Here is a 21893-nt window from a genome sequence, read left to right as displayed (position 1 = left end):
CCCCTCTTCCTGTGCAGGCTGGAGTTCCTCAAGGTAGCGTTCTGGGCCCTGTTCTTTTTCTGGTTTTCATCAATGATCTCTCGGACTCTCTGGAAAATCCTCTATTTCTCTTCGCCGACGACTCCACCCTCTGCCGTACCATCTGTCATCCCTCAGACCGGCAAGCAGCAGCTTCTTCGCTCACTACAGATCTGGATAAAATCACAAACTGGTCCAACACGTGGAACATGTCTTTCAATCAAGACAAATCTCACACTCTCACTATGTCTCTTCAAAAGGACCGTTTAGAAACCCCCCCCCCCATCCACTTTCTCAACAATCCTCTGGAAGAAGTTTTTCTTTCAAGCTTCTGGGTCTCACTATCTGACATGACCTTTCCTGAGAAAGTCACATTTCCAACCTCGCCTCAAAAGCCAATCGCCGACTGGGAATCCTCCGTCGTGCAAAGTCCTTCCTCGGCCCTCTTGAGCTCCTGACCACTTACAAAGCTTTTGTCCATAGCCTGATGGAGTACTGCTCTCCCCTATGGGCTGGTGCTCCTGCTTCCCACCTTTCTCGGCTTCACGCTGTCGAAACCAGGGCATTTAAGATCATCGGCATCTCCCGCAATGAAGCTGAGTCTTTGGGCCTCTCACTCAATCACCGCAGGTTGGTCGGTGGTCTTTCTGTCTTCTACCGAACTCCTCTCCAGCCTTGCCCCCCCTGCTCTCTCTGCGATTTGTCCCCACCACATTTACACAGGGCGCTCAAGGTCCACCAACAACCCCCTTCTGGTAAAACTACCAAAATCACGAATCACTGCTCATCTTCACTCTTTCATTCCTCTTTTTTCCCGCCTTTGGAATAAACTTTCTCACTCTATTCTTTCCCATTCTTCCCTCCAGGCTTTCAAAACAGCTGTTCACCACCACCTCTTATCTTCCCCCATCCAAATCCTCGATCTTTTCTACCCCCGATAATCCACCCAAGCCCACTTCCTTCAATTCCCCTGCTTTCCTTCCTGAAAGTCCCTGTAATGTCCATCTTCTCTTCGCCATGTTCCCCGTCCCATCCCCATCCCTCTCCCTTCCACTGTTCACTAATGTGACTGTTCCCCACTGTTTTGTCCCTTCCACTCCCGCCCCTCTTGTCTCATGCCTTCTTGCTGGGAGTTGTGTGTTAGCTCTTATAGGAGCCTCGACCAAGGTATACAAAAAAACAAAAAAAAACGTGGTCTTCCACACATACATAGACTTTTTTGGTGCAGAGAAAAAACATGGACCCACCCAGCTTGACTCAGTCATTCGCGCTGAATTGCCCAACCCAGAAGAGGATCCGTTTTTGTACGCTATTGTGAAACGTCATTTGATCCGTGGTCCATGTGGGGTAATAAAGAGCAAGGCACCCTGCATGAGAAATGGAAAATGTGAGAAGAGGTTCCCGAGAGAATTCCTCCACGAAACGCAGTCAGATAAAGATGGATATCCGTTGTATCGTAGGCGGGCACCTGATGATGGTGGATTTGAAACAACGGTTAAAGTTCACGGTATTCCTGAACCCGTCGTTGTTGATAATAAATGGATAGTTCCATATATCCCATGACTTTCCACTATTTTCAATGCCCATATCAACGTTGAGTACTGCAATAGTGTAAAAGCTATCAAATACATATGCAAATACATTCACAAGGGCAGTGATCAAGCCGTAGTAACCATTGAGAAAAACGACATCAACGACGTTCAAAAATATGAAAATGGTCGATATATATGCAGCAATGAAGCCATATGGAGATATTGAACTTCCCCATTACAGGCAGGTTTCCTCCAGTTATTCACCTTGAGAATGGACAGAGAGTTTATTTTACAGATCAAAATGTCCAACAACGAGTGGAAGAACCTTCAATTTCTAACTTACTGGCATTTTTCAAACTATGCGAAATTGATGACTTTGCTCGAACTCGACTTTACGCTCAGGTGCCAACGTATTTCACTTGGAAATCGAGTCAGAAACGTTGGAACAGGAGGAAGCAAGGTTCAGAAGTTCCATGATATCCCGGTATTTACAAATCTGACGCATTGGGTTGAGTGTACACAGTGCATTCCAATAATTTTGAGTGTTTCTGCGTCCGCCTCCTCCTGCATGTGAAACGAGGTCCAGTGAGTTTCATAGACCTGAGAACAGTGGACGGACAAATTTGCAGCACATTCCGTGAGGCTTGCAATCTCCTCTGACTCCTAGAAGATAATGCGCTTTGGAATGCCACGCTTGAAGAGGCAACTATTTCTCAATCCCCATCGACCATGAGGTACCTAATTGCTATTGTGATAACTGCGTGTGAGATGTCAGATCCCAAGAGCCGATGGGACATTCACAAAGAGGCCCTGTCTGAGGATGTAAAAAACAGAGTCCAAAGAGAACATCCCCAAGAGGACATCCAGTACACAGCAGATATGTTCAATGAGGCACTGATATACATTGAAGATTTGGTATTATACATGAGCGGGAAAGATTTAACTAAATGGGGACTTCCCTCTTCTAATACGTCTGAAAGTGCAACCGTCAATAAAGAATGCTTCCGTGAAACTTACTACAACACAGATACTCTCGCAAAGTTTGTTTCTGACAATGAGCTGCTTCTGGTACAGGATCAGAGTAATGCATATCAACTGATTTCTGAAGCGGTTCATGAGGGAAGTGGTGTGATATTTTTTCTTGGATGTCCCGGGTGGTACTGACAAAAAATTTGTCCTAAAGTTTTGTTTGCTAAGATGAGGAGCCAGAAAAATATTGCATTCGCCGTTGCTTCATCCGGTATTGCTGCAACACTACTTTCAGGTGGCTGCACAGCGCATTCTGCTTTCAAATTGCCTCTCGACTTAGCTGCAATGGAATATCCAGTTTGTAGCACTGGCAAACAAACTGAAGCAGCAAAAGTTGCTGGAGAATTACGACCTCATAGTTTGGGATGAAGGTACGATGTCGCCTTAGGATGCATTCGAAGCATTAGATAGAACTATGCGAGATTTAAGAGGAGTCGACCTGCCTATAGTTGGAGTTATGCTGGTTATTTCTGGCGAATTCAGACAAACTTTCCCTGCAGTACCCCGTGTCACTCCAGCTGATGAAATGAAAGCCAGTATAAAATCTTCATACATCCGGACATTCGTACAAACTATCCATCCAACAACAAATATGAGGGTCAAATTATATGATGACGAAGATGCTGGCAATTTCGCATAATTACTTCTCAAACTTGGAAATGGTGAAACCCGAACACAAATGATGTAATATCTATTCCCGATGACTGTGGTACAATAGTTTCATCTATGGAAGGATTAGAGGCTCATGTGTATCCCAATTTAGCGACTAATTACAAAAACATACAGTGGCTCTGTGAAAGAGCAATCCTGGCTCCACTTAATGAAACAGTCCGTGTAATAAACCATCATTTATTCCAAGTCGTTCCAGGCGATCAACATAGTCACAAGTCTACTGACACCACACAGGATACTGAGCAAGCTGTACATTATCCCAGAGAATTTCTAAACTCATTGGAATTACCAGGATTGTCTCCGTACAATCTTTCGTAAAAAGTTGGATGCCCTATTATGTTATTACGTCATCTAGATGCACGAATACTTTGCAACTGAACTAAACTGATTGTGAAAAGACTACTACCACATGTAATTGAGGCCACTATCATGACAGGATGTGCGAAAGGAGATGATGTATTCATTCTACGAATTCCACTCATTCCATCAAATTCAACGATTGAATTTAAGAGACTACAATTTCCTGTATGCCTGTGCTTTGCAATGTCTATCAATAAGGCACAACGACAGTCAATGAAAGTAGCAGGGCTGGATTTATCCACTCCTTGCTTTTCCCATTGTCAGCTTTGTGTGGGATGCTCCAGAGTGGGATCATCAAAGGCTTTATACATATTGGCCCCAGAGGGGAAGACATCAAATATTGTTTATTCTCGAGCACTCCACTTAAATTATTGAGCTACTTTAGTTATTTCATAAATGGGAATAGGATGTGTGATGAAGGAAATACATGTTGCTGGTGAAAAATAAAAATGGTGGTGGGAAATAAAAAAAATGGTGGTGGTAGTTTGTGTATATTCCTATTACAGATATAAATATAATGGTGATGGCGTATGGCATATGTGGATAATATTTTATAATTAAATGGTTATGGGCTATGAAAATATTTTATAGAATGGTTATGGGTGTAGGTACTTAGTAACTTCGTATACATAATATAACAATTTTTATAAGGATAACAGACTTAAATAAATCAAATACACTGGGCCAGGGTGGGTTATGCCCGAAGTATTAATTAAGTGGCAAATGATGACATTAAACCAGCCTCACATTGTTGAGGCATTATGGTTTTTTATCTGATGCGGCAATAAATCTTAACATTTTTGAACTCGAGTCTTCTGCATATAAAACATGGCGGGGAAAATATAATATTATAGTGGTGATAAAAAAAAATAATAATGGTGGCAGCCTCTACAATTTTACAATTAACTGTGACATATACTCCTTCAGACCCACGTCATCCACGGGATTCCCGTGCGGAGCACGGGTATCCCTGCTGGTTATCAATATTGAGCAATGTCTTCACTGACCACTGACGGTCCATGCTCCATGCACGCAAGGCACAACTGCTATGGCTGGCCTTCGAGAGAGACCTCACACGCAAATTCCTGAATGAATGGAAGGAGAAGGTCCTCAGAATATTCCACACCGAGACGCGTCACCTGCAGCTCTTCTGACAGCGAGTACAGTGGTATAAAAAGTATACGAGGAGTTCAGATTGTGTGTGTGACTGCTGGTGATGCGTGTGTGGTTTTGGTCAGCACCCATCATGGTCGGCTGCTTTGTACTTCTGATGTTTAAGTTAAATGTTGTGTTTGGTGCTTTGCGTATCCCATCTCTAGTGCTTTGTGCATAACCTTACCTCTGTGTAATTGACTGCTTTAAATGTGGACTTTGTGGTATCCTCAGGCTGGTCGTATTTGCTTTTGATAGTTTAACGTGATGATCGCAGGTCATAGCTTACTGTATCTTATTTGAAAGTGCACTGATTCCGGGCCAACCTCCCCCGTTTAGTCATTGTATCTCTGGTATATTAATTTTCTAATGCCAATTCTTGACACCTTGTACAAGTTAACCAGAATTCGTGCCAATTGTCTAATCATTAAATATCTGCATTGTGAATGTGCCAGTTTGTTGCAGCTCTCCTGCATTCGAATAATTTTAGGCCAAAAACATCGGAACATATTAAATCTAGCTGAGATAAATTTGGTTAGTATGCGACGGCAACCTCAGTATAGATTGTCAATGCTTCATGAATACAATAGCATACCGGGTTATCAAAAATTAAATTTTATAATTGTGTCCCCCCATCCAGTTCATATGTCCCCCTTAATACTGAGCCCTGGCGACGGGCCTGAGTTTAATGTTTCAATGTACTCTTAAAATAAAGCATAGAACAAATAAACAATTGTAGATAAAAATAAATCATGGAATCATTTTGTTGAACAAATTCAATCAAAATTTTTGACTCATCAAAGTCACCAACTTTTGAAGATATAACAGCCGAACATATTCTTGGCATTCTTTCTGCAATGGAAATCAAATATTGTTGGGAAAGTTCTTCCCAACACTGTTGCAGAAGTTCCCACAAATGTGTTGCACTTGTAGGTTGCTTTGCTTTCACCCTTCTGTCCAGTTTATCCAAAACCAGCTCGATGGGGTTTAAGTCTGGAAATTGTGCTGGCCATTCCATGATTTGAAGCCTACTGTCTTGTTCTTTTCTTCGAAAGTAGTTCTGACATAGCCTGGAGGTAGGTTTTGGGTCATTATCTTGCTGAAGGATGAACCCCTGGCCAACTATGCATAGAGCAATGGGTATTGCATGACAGTGCAAAATGCTGTGGTAGCCCTTTTGCTTCAGGGTACCAGTCACTCTATGCAAGTTGCCGACTCTGGATCCAGCAAAAGAGTCACAGATCATCACACTTCCTCCTCCATGTTTGAGAGTTGGTGTCACACACTGTGGAACCATCCTTTCGCCGACTCAACTGCGAACAAAAACCCTGTGTGATGAACAGAAGATTTCAAATTTTGATGCATCGGTCCATAAGACCTTCTTCCAGTTTTCAGTAGTCCACTGGCAGTGCTTCATGGCCCAGGCAAGCCTCTTTTTCTCATTTTCCCATCTTATCAATGGTTTTCTTACTGCCACTCAACCTGTCAAACCTGCAGCTCGAATTCTTCTCTTCACAGTTGAAATTGAGACTTCCTTACTTCAACCAGTGTTAAGCTGTGCTTGAAGATGCTGTGCTGTGAGCCGTCGATCACACAAGCTGTTGACTCTCAGAAACTTGTCTTCTGATTGTGTTGTGGCTTTAGGTCTGCCAGACCTCTTCCTGTCAGAGTTTCCTCCAGTTTCCTAGTGGCTTTTGATGCTGTAAGAAACTGCACTCACTGAAACCTTGGCTTGTTTTTCAATGCAATTTTTCTGAAGGAAAACGTACACTGTTAAGGGTTGTAATGATCTGTCTGTCTTCCTTTGCTAATTGTCTTTTTCTCGCCATGATGATAGCAATATACTACTTCCTGCAGTGCAATATTATCCAAATAATGCTCCAGAGGTTGAAGCAACACAGTCTGTTCCAACACTGCTTTTTTTTTAACAGACAGATGGTTTGTAACTAATCAACCAAAATTGGGACACCTGTGGGAATTGTTTGCATCAACGTTCAAGGGTTAATTTACTTCCATTGTTGCAGAACAGCTGCAGTTCCTAACCCATTATGTGTTCCATGAAAAGGGCCTTTTTGAACAACTCTGAAATTCACATTATTTTTCAGTTTTTGGTAACCTAAACTTTTTTTTTAACCTCTGGCAGTTTATCGCTTAGATTTTTACCATTTCAGGTTATTTACTGGACTTGAACTGCTTAAATTTCAGTATAAACTGGAAAAATGGGGGTGTTCTAAAACTTTTGACCAGTAGTGTATGTTCCTTTTTATATTATTTATTTTCATTAATTAGAAGATAATCACGGAACATACATTGTTTATGGGCTTTTGACTCTGTTTAATCCCTCGCGATTAAACAGGTGAGGATTTAAATACAAACAGGGATTTAATCCCTCTTGATAAAGCCTGGTGTTGGCGTAGTGGTTAGGGTAGCGGCTTGGTATCCAAAAGGTCCTGAGTTCAAGCCCCGTTGGCCGGTTGAATTATTACACACCAAGAGGTTGACTCAGCCTATCATCCTTCCGAGGTCGGCGAAGTGAGTACCAGTGTATTGGACCCGGTGTATGCCCCGGTTAGAATAGGTGTACCATATCCCTGTGTCGTAAGAGGCGACCAGGGTTGCGTCAGGAAGGGCATCCGGCGTAAAACCTGTGCCAAATCATAATGCGGATCATAACGGATAATCCGCTGTGGCGACCCCTAATGGGAGCAGCTGAAAGAAGAAGAAGAATTTTAATCCCTCTCGATCACATGCAAGACAATTCTCAAATTTTTCATATGCAGAATCAGGGAATTCAAAAGGCTCAACATCTTGTATACTTTTTATGTTAATAGAGTAACACTTGAGTTCAAATAAAATTCATCTTCGGTATCATCTTCGATACTTTTGTTGGTGCTTTTACAATCAACGATAAAACTACTTTCAAAACTATCGTTTGAACACAAGCTCTTGGTATCATAACAGTCTTCTGTTCCAACAGAGATACTATGATCACTCTCATAATCTTAAAAATCTTCACTTAAACAATGACTCATTCACTTCTTAGAAAATACATTACCATCTATATCCATATTTTTTTTTTCATCAACAGATACAACGACCACATTTTTTGTATGAAAGTTCATTTTAAATCGTCCTTAAATACTACTGAATGAAATGTCATTTCACGTGATATATTAACATCTTTTATTCAATCGATTTACATATTTGGTGTTGTTGAAAAAAATACAAATTTATCCTTGCTTATTGCTGATGGTCTTATCTTTTCTTTCTGAAGATTGAACAATCATGGACAGCTCACCACTCCAACAGAGGATACCAGCAAGGTGGCACTCATTTTGCCAACATTGAATGATGACAGGCAGAGTCAACCACAGCTGCTTTTAATTATACAGCCATGTGGGATTTGAACTCAGGATGCTGGGATCCAAAGCCCACCACCATAATCCTTAAGCCAACACCAGGCATGCAGACTTGGATGCTGATCTTAAAAAAAATCTTGGAGATAAACTCTGACAGTTCACATACAGCGAACCACAACATTGTATCCATTGAATTATTTTTTTATTATTACAGTTTTAATTTGGAATGGTAATTTGCAGACAAACTGCATATACACAGTCAGTTGGTGACAATCCGTCCAAACTATTAAAACCAAGAAATAGGAAACAAGTCATGAAAGCAGAACTTACCAAGTTGTTGAAATGTAGAATGACTTTTCACTTTTGGTAACAGTTCACTGAAGGCAATGCAAACTCCTTTGCTTTCAACCTCATTCAGAATCTGATTTAAACCTGTTCGACCAAAATCATCATCAACAGCTAAAGCACCAACAAACACCCATTTAAAATGGAGCACCAAGTGGGTGATGGCCTCGGCATGGTGCAAATCACTGGGTACAGTTCTTAGGAAAGAGCGGAATGTCTGCTTTTTACTTAAACACTTGCATGCTGCAGCACAACTAATCTGTGTGATGAAAAAGATATCGATCAATTAATAAACTTACACATTTGGGCTGACAGGATGACTTTCCTGTCATCTTTCCAGGATTGTGCCCAAGTGCAAAGGAGAAAGATGTTGCAGACAGAGACAAACAAGAGCAAATGTTCCTTGCAGACAGTGTTCATCACAATGTTCCTTGCAGACAAAGACCATAACAATATTCCTAACAGAGAGAGTCCAGAACAAATTTCCTGACAGACAAAGCCCTGAAACAAAACACACCCACACACAAACACAGAAAATATCACTGTGAATCTTTGCTGGTGATGATAACAACATATGTTAAATGATGAATTCATATGTATAACTTGCATGATGAAAATAACTTATGCATTGGTATTAGCAAAAACCGAATTGGTGATTCTGATCAGGAAAATACTATGGATTTGAAACTTCACCGCCGAGACCCAAATGAAAATAAAATAATAATAATAATAATAATAATACCACCTTTAAACATTTCAAAATCATATTTAATATAAAATAAAGTTCCCTTACTTGTGACAAGTGATGCTTTGGACAGTTAATTCAACATTTCACAGGGGCTCCAACGAGGTCCGTAAGGTCCCAAGCCAGCCACCTTAACCACGTAGCCAACACCAGGCTTATCTATGTTATCAAATTGTTTCATTTGATTTTGGGTCAGGTCAGGTCAGGTCAGGTCAGGTCAGGTCAGGTATGTACGGGAGCAGCATGCCGCTGTGATCATTTTCCACCAGTACTCCAGGTTCCTCAGTCTGGCCATCTCCCAGACAAATGCCAGGCCCAGAAGTTCAGACTTTCAGATTGATCATTTTTTTGGTGGAGGAGGAGGAGAAGAGGAGATTGGGACCATACTCTGTACAGAGCGTTGGTACTGTTTAAGCAGTCTCCTTGGCTATTGGGCACAATCCTGGATGGGTCGCCACTCCGACACAGGACACCAGCAAGATGGCACTCATTGTGCCAGCCACGGAATGATGACAGGCTTTCAACCCCACCTGGTATTTTTGGTGGCATCCCATGAAAACCAAGAATCCTCCAGAGGGCATCTCAATTGAATGAATCAAAAGCTTTGCAGAGATCAACACAGGCTGCAAGCAGCACCTGCCAAAACTCTCGCCTGCGTTTGGTGAGGACTTGAAGAGCAATGATATGGTCAATCGTTGACCTCTTTGGTGTAAGGCCTGCCTGCTCTGGACGCTGGTGCTCAAGCAGATGGTGGTGAACCCTATCAATAATTCTCTGAGCAGACATTGCCTGGCACTGAGAGCAGCGTCACCCCTCGGTAGTTGTTGCAGTCTCAGCAATCACCCATCCCTTTCCGGAGAGTAACAACAAGGCATCCCATCCAGTCAGTTGTAATGATGTCTGTGTTCCAGGCAGAGCACAGAACCGCATCCAAAGACCTGAGTATATAATTTGCATCAGTCTTGAGAAGATGAGCATGGATGTCACAGATCCCAGGTATTTTCCCCATTTCAGACGGTTCACCAGAGACTGCGTTTCCACAAACGAAGGTGGATCACAGTTGAATTGAGGGCCAGTAACAGGAAGAGAAACACCCCTGATATCCAACTCAACAACTGGTGGATCAGCCTTGTACAGCTGCCCAAAGTAACTGGCCATGCGTTCCTTCACTTCGGATTCCAATGTCAAGAGCCACGCACCTCCGATCTCACTCACAAATCACATGACCACAGGTGATGCTCCACCCCTCACAAATTCCTCGCACATAGATCTCCTTGTCCACCCTCAGCGCATGTATAGTTTTATGCTTTAACACCCCGAACAGCTCAGTTCTGCCAATAAGTCCAGCTCTTCAACTCTGGTCAATGTTTCCAGTGTCTCTTGAGACACAAAATCCTTCTTCACCCTCCGGTGAGTTACAAGACATCCACAAGTAACATCAAGGATGGTGGTCTTGTCAGCACTCCACAACTCTTCAGGATTCCCCAAAGCACTCAGACACCCCAAATCTCCACTCAGCCAGTTCACAAACTCCTTTGCTACCCTCTCATCCTTGAGATTGCCAACGTCCAGCCTAGGCTGGGATGGTAACATTTTCCTGGATTTTAGCTGCAACTTCAGAGTTGCCACATGCCTGTGGTCGGCATTGAGGAACTGACCACTCCGGCAGACCCTACAGTTCGAGATAATCCTCCGGTGATTATCAGTGAGCACATGGTCAATCTCCTTTGCAACACCACCAGCTTTGGAATACCAAGTCCAGCGATGAGTCTGTGGGTGCTGAAATCATGAACCAGCCACCCTAGTTCCATGACTTCTTGCAAAGTCAAGGAACTTTGTGCTATTCTGTTTCACATTTCCAGACCCAAGGGGACCAACACATGTTCCTAACCTTCCCTATCAGCTCCAGTCGATGCATTGAAATCCCCCAAGACTAGAAGAGTATCTCACCTGGGGCAATGATCAACCACAGACTCCAGCATGGCACATAATGCATCCTTCATGGTGAGATCACTCGCTCCAGTTGGAGCATATACAGAGACGAGGGAAACGACACCAAAGGAGTGTCAAATCCCGAGACTCATAATATGCTCATTTACTGGTGTTTCCTCAATTATCGTTGGAGTCAGCTTATTGGACACAGCGCCAGCAACTCCTTGGGCATGGTAACCATCAGAGCGATCAGAGCAATAGTTGGTGTAACCACCCGCCATGATCTCACTACGATCCGGTCCCCATATCTCAGAGACTGCCACAATACTGGTGTTTAAATGCCTGAGCTCAGATGATAAAATAGACAGGTGTTCATCATATTTTCTCAGGGAAAGGACATTCCAGGCACCCACCTGACAGGACCACCTCAGTTTAACCCAAGGAGACTGCTGTATGGTGGTCGATACCTCAGCACCACCCAGACACATACAACTGCAATCTGATTCGGAAGGGTTACCTCGTGGTTTTCCTTCTATCACCAAAAACTGGGGTTCCCGAAGGCTTTGCCTCAATCCCTTCCTCCATTGAGCTGCCCTACCAGGAGGTGACCCATGGGCATCTGCACGGCAGGTCCTCCCTTGGAGGAGTGGGTTTTCAATTTTCTTTACGATTTTCTTGTGTTTTACGGAGTGAAGGGTTTTACGGTGGCCGCAGTGCAAATGTTGCCACCAACGTCCACAAAAAAAGCAACCCAACTGAAGGAGGACTATCACAGAAACAGATGGGCACAATATATGGATGGCTGTTGGCTCACAAGGAGTTCCTCCGACATGTGACAGGTTTTGATTTTAATGCTGCTGGGTTTAATCGCCTCCAACCCAACCATAAAACAGATTAGTACACGTTAACATGGTACCTGTACCAAGTCACAGATCTGATATGGCCTGACCTGAGAATATTTGGGGAATGGTTTGGAAATGTTTCGCTTTTGGAATGGTTTTATCCATAATCCAATCCCCCCCCTCATGATCCTGGCATACTTTGGTTGAGTCCACATTTATGTTCGATTTATTTTCCACATAAATTGATTAATGTTTTGTATTTTTCAAATTTTGGGTTGCATGCACGAGCCCAGAGATAAAGTAACTTCCTCACGTTGGAATCATCATGGTAGCTTCAGCAGTTATTGAGGAACATTGGGTTTTACATTGTTTTGAGAGGGGAAGAACCCCAAGGACAAGAAGAAGAAGTAAAAATTGGCGATTTAGCGATCTCCCGATGTGGCACGAAATCGATGCATTCTGTTATCTTTTTAAGTCAAAGTAGTTCGGAAAATGCTCGAGAATAAATGTTATGACTTTGAAATGGTCATGACTTCACTCTATTGAAGTTCATGAGCATATCATTGTGTGCACATTTGAATGGGTGGCCATTTTTACCCACATCATCTCTCCGTATTGAGTACGAGCAGGGATACCCGTGCTCCGCAAGGGAATCCCGTGGATGACGTGGGTCTGAAGGAGTATATGTCACAGTTAATTGTAAAATTGTAGAGGCTGCCACCATTATTATTTTTTTTCATCACCACTATAATATAATATTTTTTCCTGCCATGTTTTATACGCAAGAAACTCAAGTTCAAAAATATTAAGACTTATTGCCGCATCAGATAAAAAACCATAATGCCTCAACAATGTGAGGCTGGTTTCATGTCATCATTTGCGACATAATTTATACGTCGGGCATAACCCAGCCTGGCCCAGCGTATTTGATTTATTTAAGTCTGTTATCCTGATAAAAAATTGTTATATTATGTATCCGAAGTTACAACGTACCTATGCCCATAACCATTCTATAAAATATCCTCATAGCCCATAACCATTTAATTATAAAATATTATACACATATGCCATATACCATCACCATTCTATTTATATCTGTAATATGTATACATACAAACCAGCACCACCATTTTTTTATTTCCCACCACCATTTGTATTTTTAACCAGCAACATGTATTTCCTTCATCACACATCCTATTCCCGTTTATGAAATAACTGAAGTCGCTCAATAATTTTAGTGGAGTGCTCGATGATAAACAATATTTGATGTCTTCCCCTCTGGGGCAAATATGTATAAAGCCTCTGATGATCCCACTCTGGAGCATCCCACATATAGCTGACAATGGGAAAATCAAGGAGTGGATAATTCCAGCCCTGCTACTTTCAATGACTGTCCTTGTGCCTTATTGATAGACATCGCAAAGCACAGGCACACAGGAAATTGTAGTCTCTTAAATTCAATCGTTGAATTTGATGGAATGAGTGCAATTCGCGGAATGAATACATCTTCTCCTTTCGCACATCCTGTCATGATAGTGGCCTCAATTACATGTGGTAGTAGTCTTTTCACAATCAGTTTAGTTCCATTGCAAAGTTTTCGTGCATCTCGATTACGTAATAACATAAGAGGGCATCCAACTTTTAACGACAGATTGTATAGAGGCAATCCTCGTAATTCCAATGAGTTTCGAAATTCTGTGGGATAATGTATGGCTTGCTCAGTATCCAGTGTGATGTCAATAGACTTGTGACTATGTTGTTCACGTGGAATTACTTGTAACTAGAACCGGCACTCATAGAGCGCATACCTTCGCCGCCACTACTTTTTTGTTCTTGGTACGAGTGTGGGGAACTGGTTTCATATGAATGGTCTTATGACACAAACCACATATCTATAATGTCATGATCCCCCCCTGACTTTCGAGGGCTACGGACGAAACAACAATCAACTCACGTCGTTTTGGTGAGTCTTCACTCGCAAGCTCGGTGAATACAACGTTTCAACAAGAGAAGGTAATCTCGTTTGATGCTGGTTTCATGCAAATCGAATAAGAATTGACTGAGTTTGCCGAAAACCGCATATTTTTCAAGGGCGTGAACTCCCCCCCCGACATTTTACCCCAACCCGTGATGTGTTATAACGTCATTGTGTCACAAGATTGGGCATTAAATTCTGAACATTTTGGTGCTGGGTTCATGTAAAGCGGACAAGAATTGACCGAGTTATGACAAAAACCGCATATTTTTCAAGGTCGTGACCCCCCTGACCTTTGACTCCTAACCGGTAACAAGAGTATGGGCATCATTGTGTCATATTACATATCACAAGATGAGGCGTTGAATTCTGAACATTTTGGCGTTAGTTGCATGCAAATTGAATAAATATTGACCGTGTTATCGTAAAAAGACGATTTTGACCTTTTTGTGACCTTGACCTTGACCTTTGACCCGAACGATCCCAAAATCTAATCGAATGCTTCCTGGCTAATAACCAATCATCCCACCAAATTTCATGCAATTCGGTTTAATGCTTTTTGAGTTATACGAATCACAAGATTACAAATAAATAAATAAATAAATACACGCCGACCAAAACATAACCTTTCGCAGTATGCGAAGCCCTGCTACTTTCGTCGAGTTGAACCGTCGAGGTTGACAATAACTCCGCTCGGTTATCCCGATAGTACGGAACGGGTCGCTTAAAGTGGCCCGTGTCCGAAGTCAACCTGCGGCGAGGTGTGATTGCCCGGTCTACCCTCCGTGTGGGTATTTAGGTAGGTCGAATTTGGCGAACATCCCTATCCCACGCGGGGGGCCGATTGTCACGATCGTGGTGAGGCCGAAAAAGGCCCACCCGTGACTATTCCCAGCGTTCGTCCGAGAGGGTCACGACGGAATTGTCCGTCCGGTGGGCGACGTGCCGTGATTCGAGTTACGTGGCCGCTCGCACGCCGGCGGGCGCGAATTCGCAACACTGGTGTCAGGTCGTGGGACACAAACCCATCCCCTCCTTGCGGCACTGGTGTCGGAGAGCGGGAAAACGGGCTCTCCTGTCTCCAGCTAAATTCACGGGAATCGGTCCAGGGGTGAGAGGAGCGACCCCCGATTCCCTCCAAATTACGAGCGATTCAAATTAACCCTTTACGAGAAATAAGATGGCGTCTCAAGGCGAGCGGGAGCCGGGGATATTAGAAATGGATTTAGAATGTGTAGAATCCATGGTCCAGGATGAAATCCCCGTGCAGGAAATGTTGGTTGTGCAGGAACACGAACTCCCCCAACTGAACCCAGAGCCCGAAATAGGTGCGGCGGCGGCCGCGGTGTATGACACCTCCCTTCCACTCTCCGCCAAAACCCCCCGATCCTTGCCGAGTCGGCTCAGCTGAGTGCACCCGACATGGCCCAGCTATGCGCAATGCTGGCGGCAATGAACAAGCAAATGGAAACGAATGCGCAAGGAATGAAGGAAGAAATGAAAGAACTGCGGGGTGAGATGCAGCAAATAGGCCGAAGCCTGCAGGCGGGCATGAAGGCAATGGCAGCGGAGCTCAAAATGGCGACGCCACGTGTGGGAGCGAACGAGCTGGGAGGGAGTGCAACGGCTGTCAGGCCTGCAGTGGAGGCGGGTAAGGAGAAAATAATTTGGGGGACGTGTTGGGCGAGAAGGGGGACGGTGACCGAGAGGGAAAAACTAATTGGGGTGACGGAGACGTGCACGAGGGAGATAAGAGACGAGGTGAAAGGAATTGCGAGGGAGAGAAAAGAACAATTAAGACGGAAAGCAAGGATGAGTTACGCGGAGATCGTGAAAGAGCAAGGAGTGAAACACAGGGAAGGACGGGAGCGACTTGAGAAAGCAAGTTTGACCAACGTAAAGATAAGGGAAAGACGCCAGAAAGAAGCAGAGACTAATAGACACGAGGAGACGACAGAAAGAATAAAATGTATAGAGACACGGGAGATAGAGGATGAATTGGACGGGGTGGAAGAAATTAGAGATGCACACACACACGGAGGTAGTGGAGGATAATGGGGGTGAGCTCGCGGAACGTGTGGAGACCCGGTGCGAGCAGCGGGATAGCCTCCTCCAGGAACGAGGGGAGGGAGTATGCCCCCTTGAGGCGAGTCACGACCAGGTGAGTTCGGTCGTGTCGAGCGAGGTCGAGGGTTGAGTGCTGTGGACAGGTGCACGGAAAGGTTGGGGGGTATAGAGGCCCCGGAGACCCTTGTGGGTACATGAATCCCCAGTGTGGTTGTCCCGGTGTGTGTGGTGCAAGGTGTGAGTGCGTCCCCGTGTGTGGAAGCGACCCCGTGAGCGAGTGGTGTGGTGGCAAGTGTGCCGAAGGGCATGCTTGCCAGCACGCCGTGTGTGGATGAGAAAACCGCGGGCGAGTGCCCCTGCGTGTGTGAGTGGTATGGTTTGTGTGAGGGAAATGGCACGAGTGAGTGGAAGGCCGCGAGTGAGTGGAGCCACGTGTGCGAGGGAGGTGCCATGCGTGAGTGAACAGCCGAGTGTGTTGGAGACCGTGTGTGTGAGGGAGACAGCGTGTGCAAGGTCGCTGTGTGTGAGGGAGATGTCTGTCGGCATGCGTGAGCATGCAGCCGCGTCTCCCAGTGTGAATGGAATGGAGTGGTGTGTGAGCGTCGCAACGCGCAGGTGTGCGTGGGTGGACCGACAACGGCGACAGAGGAACGAAAGCCGAGTAGCGGCTGTAGATGTTTTGAGCACCGCGCCGGGTTCACCCAGCAGCGAGCATGCGGTCCGTGCTGTGCAACGCACGAGGCCCCCACGTGCTCGTTTGCGGGAGTGAAGCCCGGTCCGGAAACGCACGCGGTGGATTTGCCGATCCCGCGGACGGACAAAGTTTAGGCAGGATTTCGGATTTGGACCGGACGGGTTCTCCACGCGAGCGGGTGTGTTAAGCTCCAACGGGCAAAGCACATGTGTTCGCGTGGGGAACCCCTCGAGAAGTGGGGCTTGTGTTTTTTTTTTATGCACTGGGTGAAGTCATGGCTGCGTGTGTGTGGTTGGAATCCGGCAGGAGGGTGAATCCCTGCCGGATGGTACCGTCCAAGAGGGACGAGGGACGCGAACAGCTGCCATGACGTCACGCCACAGGTGCGCGGCTGTGAATTGCCGCGCTGGTGCGCAGGTTGCGAGTTGCCGCGCTGGTGCTGCGCAATGAAAAAAAAACAAAAAAAAACAGCAAGCCTCACTTTCGGGTGCACAGGATTCCCGGGCAAGGGGTTTAAGACCCCCTTACCTGGGCACAGGATGAAACTAGTTAGGGGGAAGTGTTAGCTTAGTTAGACCGGCTCCATTTGGCAGGGGTAAGTCCTCATGGGGCCCATGGAATGGATGAGGTAGAGGGATTTAGTGAGCTTTAGGTGGGGAAATGGATTAAACGGGATTATTTGGAGACAGAGACAGACAGTGAATGTGTAGAGGGGACGTAGTTTAGCTACGTAGTGTTAAATGGAACGTGCTGTAGTTTAAGGGACGACGTGGGAGCACGAGTTAGTTAGGGGATGTAGTTAGAAGGATGGCAGAGTTCAGCGGTGTGTGTGTTGAAGAGTTGTGGGTTGTGAGGTGAGTACATGTTGGGTGAGTGAGGCCAGCGGGTCTGTGTGAGAATGGGGAATGCATGGTGCGATGAGTGATTGGGGGAGGAGTGACTCCCGCCCAAGGGACCCCGGGGTCAGTATAAAGTGAGTTAGCTTGGTTAGTCAAATTGAAAAATGGAGGTCGTTTTGCTGTTGGTGGGAGTGTAGGCTCGAAACCCATTTGGAGGGGTGCAGGAGCCTTGTTGACGGGCTGGGAGCGTGGCTGCGAAAGGTGAGTATCGCTGAGTGGGTACCCCTGGCACCAGGCTAGTCGGCCGTAGTAGGCCAAGGGCCCATGGGGGGCTGGGATAGCGTAGTGGGCACGGGTGCGTCTGCTTGGTGCGGGGGCCTGGGGCGCCATTAGCCACGTGGACAGTGTTGTGGGCACGGGTGACCCTCGGAAAGGGGCCCGGGAAGCCAGCCTGCCACGTGTGCGTTTCAGGGGAGGTGCCATTGGGGGCACTCCCCGGTGTTTAGGGAGCTGGTAGGCTCGGAGGCAGTGTAGTGCCCGGGGGTGCCATAGCTGGAGATTCGGCAGAGGGTCGTGCCTGCCAAAGGGGGCCACGTGTCCCAGCCATGAGACCGTGTGAGGGCACGGAGAGAAAATTGGGGGGCGAGGCCCGAAATTGTGAGGACACCAACACAGGCGACAGGAATCTGGGTTTATAGAACCAATAGTTTAAGCGAGAGGCGCTTATTGAAAGCCCCTGGGTAGTTTAACAGTAAAATGGTTAGTGTAGATTAGGAAGTGTACCCCTCCGCACCATCAATCCCCTCACTCTCGTTGTGGGCCGCTGGACCCACTTTGTGTTATAGATCGCTGAAGTCTGGGGAGGCCATCCTGAGGCTTCGTTGGGCCTCGACACAGGACGCTAGCCCTCCCTTGTTCCCCTCCGGGAAGGGAACGTAGGGGTTCGGAGTAGGATAGTAGACAGGATAGGTTAGCCGAACAAGGACAGTAAAGGGGGTTAGGGGACGATTTATAGGGGGGAAGTAAACATAAAAACAACAAAAAAATAAGATGGGGCGAAATTGGTTTTTGACAAATTAAGGGGGTGGGTATGGACAGTGACAGGCAAAGGCGATAGGTTGGGAGGGAGACCGTAGGGTAGGTCTGAGCCCGCCTTCTGTGTGGCCAGCACCACCGCACTTCCTCCACCAACCTGCACTGCAAGGCAAAGGCTGGCCAACTTCATCGGCAGCTGTTGTTTTGCTGCAAGGCCTGTGCCGGCCGGATCGTCTGCAGCTGCTGTGCTGCAAGGCTGTACCGGCCGGATCGTCTGCAGCTGCTGTGCTGCAAGGCCTGTGCCGGCCAGTTCATCTGCCGGCTGTGTTTGCCTGCAGCGGCCCTGTTCTGCAGGCTTTGTTTGCCTGCTGCCTTTGCCATGCCATGCCCACTGCCCCTGTTCACCAGCCTTGTTTAATTTTGCTTCCCCCCCCCCGTTCATTTCCATGTGCGCCAGGATCAAAGCAACAGTTTGCAAGCTGCAAGATCTGCCCTGTTGGCAGCGACAACACGGGCCTATAGTGGCGGCCCGTGCACCGGGTTTGTGTCCATCCATCCATCCATTGTGCTCATTGCGTGTGCCACTTGAGCTGGCATGGAGACTGCGTTTGTGCAGCCCATGCACCGTTGTGGTTCACTGCGTTCAGTTCAAAGGGGAAGGCTTTGGACTGCGTGTGAGCAGCCGGCCACATTTCCTGTCACCTGCATTGTTTGAGCCAGAGACTGCATGCGAGCAGCCTGGCTACTTGCTAACTGCTTTCTTTTTGCAGAGTCCATTGATCCTGGGCCATGGTTTAGTGTAAAATTTGTAAGTTAAGGTTAAGATGTACTGTACATATGAGTGCGCCCCCGGCATGTCTGTCTTAGCGCCGGCAATTTTATTTAAGTCGTCCGTGTGAGTGGGTTTGTTTAGTTAGTTACTCAGCCCTCAGCTTATTTATTTTGGGGACACGAATACCATGAATGTCGCACTCAGGGATCCGTAGGTAAAATGTACTAGGGGAGAACTACACATGATGGCACACGAGAATTTGACGACTCGGGACGAGTCTGTAAAAAGGGGAGGTGGTAGTGTTGCGGTTGAGGAAATTCGCAAACCACCATTCAGGTCCCGTAGGTGAGATATCTCTGTAAGTACATGTGTAGTTAGCCCCAAACCCGTTGTTTCGAGGGAATAAATGTGATTCATTCGGGCTGCGACCCTTTAAGATAGCTGTTTTTCTGTTTTATCTTTATTTTGAACCAACGACGTCTCAACCGCCATCACACAACAACAACAACGCCAACAGCCACGACCTTTACCTTCACAACTCGCTCTCGCAACCATCGCATCACCGCCATTCCAAGCGTCACCGTGGCCAGGGACCTCAACTTTAGACCCTCCACCACCTTCACCTCTCCTTCTGCGGCCATTCCCGCACCGCTTGTGGGCACCGATCCTGGACTCGTACAGGGCGCGCGCCGAGCAGCGGGTGCAAAAAGCGGCCTTTCCGAGGGGAAGTCGGATCGGGAATGATTCACGCCCACTTCTGATCCGTCCAATCATTAAGCGCGGGGCGATTTGGCCCCGCCTCCAGGCGCGTCGGAGGAGAATCGATATATGCAAATTCGAGGATCAGGGGAGGTTCACGCCCACTTTTCCTCCGTCCAATGGGCGAGCGTGGCTCCGCCCCCGAGCCCATCCTGATCCGGAAATTTGCATATGGCTTCTCCTGCCGCACTATAAAGCGCCGAGCATGGGGCGAATTCGGAGAGTTTCTGTTTCGGGCTCGGGCGAGTTGGAGAGGTGTTGCGGCGGCGAAGTGTGGCAGCAGCAGTCAAGACGGGTCTGGAGGAGAGTCGGTCTGTCGGGGTCGGAGTCTGTCGGGGAGCTGCAGAGAGGGGAAGCCGGGAACGCGGTCGAGGGCGCAGTGGAGTCGCTCGTCGCGGGACCCAAGCAAGCCAGCTATCCTCTTTCCCCAGAGCATCAACAACCCCCCCTGTTTCCCCCCGCGCTGAGATAGTGCGAAAAGGGGGCCCCGTTCCCACCCCTTTCCAAGCAGTGCCAATGAAACCCGCGGAGGAGCGCGGAGTCGGGGCACCGCCGCCATTTTGCGGCTCATCACAGGACGGGTAGGCTCCACGCGGTCTTGGCCCCAGGCGTGTCTGCCCCCCTTGTCGTAGAGGGTGGCCCCCTTTTCTTTTGATTTTGAGTATATGTGTTGTCGGCGCCGTCTGTAAAGTAAAACTGTGTAAGTGTTGCCGTGTGCTCGCGTAGTCGGTAGTAGATCTGCATTGTGTTTCTTTTGTTGCAATTGCTTTTGGTGCATAATTGTTGTGTTTCTTTTACATTTGCTTTTGGTGCATAATTGTTGTAATTGTATATGTGTGCTTTCCGTTTGCCGCGGAATAAATGTGCCTTATGTTGAACTGTTTTTCCCGTTTCGCTTCGTCTTTTCTTTAATTTAATCTCCATCTTACTTCATGTAAAGGGTTGGTAGTTGGCTAAATAAGCCCGACAATTAATCGGAACCGTCGAGGTTGACGATAACACCGCTCGGTTATCCCGATAGTACGGAATGGGTCACTTAAAGTGGCCCGTGTCCGAAGTCGACCTGCGGCGAGGTGCGATCGCCCGGTCTACCCCCCGTGTGGGTACTTAGGTAGGTCGAATTTGGCGAACAACCCTATCCCACGCGGGGGGCCGATTGGCATGATCGTGGTGAGGCCGAAAGGCCCACCCGTGACTAGTTCCCGGCGTTCATCCGAGAGGGTCAAGATTCGATTGTCCGTCCGGTGGGCTACTTCCCGCGATTCGAGTTACGTGGCCGCTCGCACGCCGGCGGGCGCGAATTCGCAACTATATATATATATATATATATATATATATATATATATATATATATATATATATATATATATATATATATATATATATATATATATATATATATATATATATATATATATATATATATATATATATATATATATCTCGACCATTTTTATATTTTTGAATCTCATTGATGTCGTTTCTCTCAATGGTTACTACGGCTTGATCACTGCCCTTGTGAATGTATTTGCATATGTATTTGATAGCATTTACACGATTGCAGTACTCAATGTTGATATGGGCTTTGAAAATAGTGGAGAGTAATGGGATATGTGGAACTATCCATTTATTATCAACAACAACAGGTTCAGGAATACCGTGAACTTTAACCGTTGTTTCAAATCCACCATCATCAGGTGCCCGCCTTCGATACAACGGATATCCATCTTTATCCGACTGCGTTTCGAGGAGGAGTTTTTCGGGAA

At 46.3% G+C, this 21893-nt stretch overlaps 1 protein-coding gene across 1 annotated transcript in view; it reads right to left on the bottom strand.

Moving 5' to 3' along the window:
* Nucleotides 1–21893, bottom strand: part of LOC147035728 (extracellular calcium-sensing receptor-like) — a 116656-nt gene that overhangs the window by 43022 nt on the left and 51741 nt on the right. The window contains exon 3 of the mRNA XM_085869287.1: nucleotides 8453–8726. Within this exon, the coding sequence (XP_085725413.1) occupies nucleotides 8453–8726 (274 nt within the window). The remainder of the gene's footprint in view (nucleotides 1–8452; nucleotides 8727–21893) is intronic.

Source organism: Eptatretus burgeri, chromosome 1, assembly GCF_056783735.1.
Source record: "Eptatretus burgeri isolate ZD-2024b chromosome 1, Ebu_testis_v1, whole genome shotgun sequence".
NCBI lineage: Eukaryota > Metazoa > Chordata > Myxini > Myxiniformes > Myxinidae > Eptatretus > Eptatretus burgeri.
This window is presented reverse-complemented; position numbering and strand designations above follow the sequence as displayed.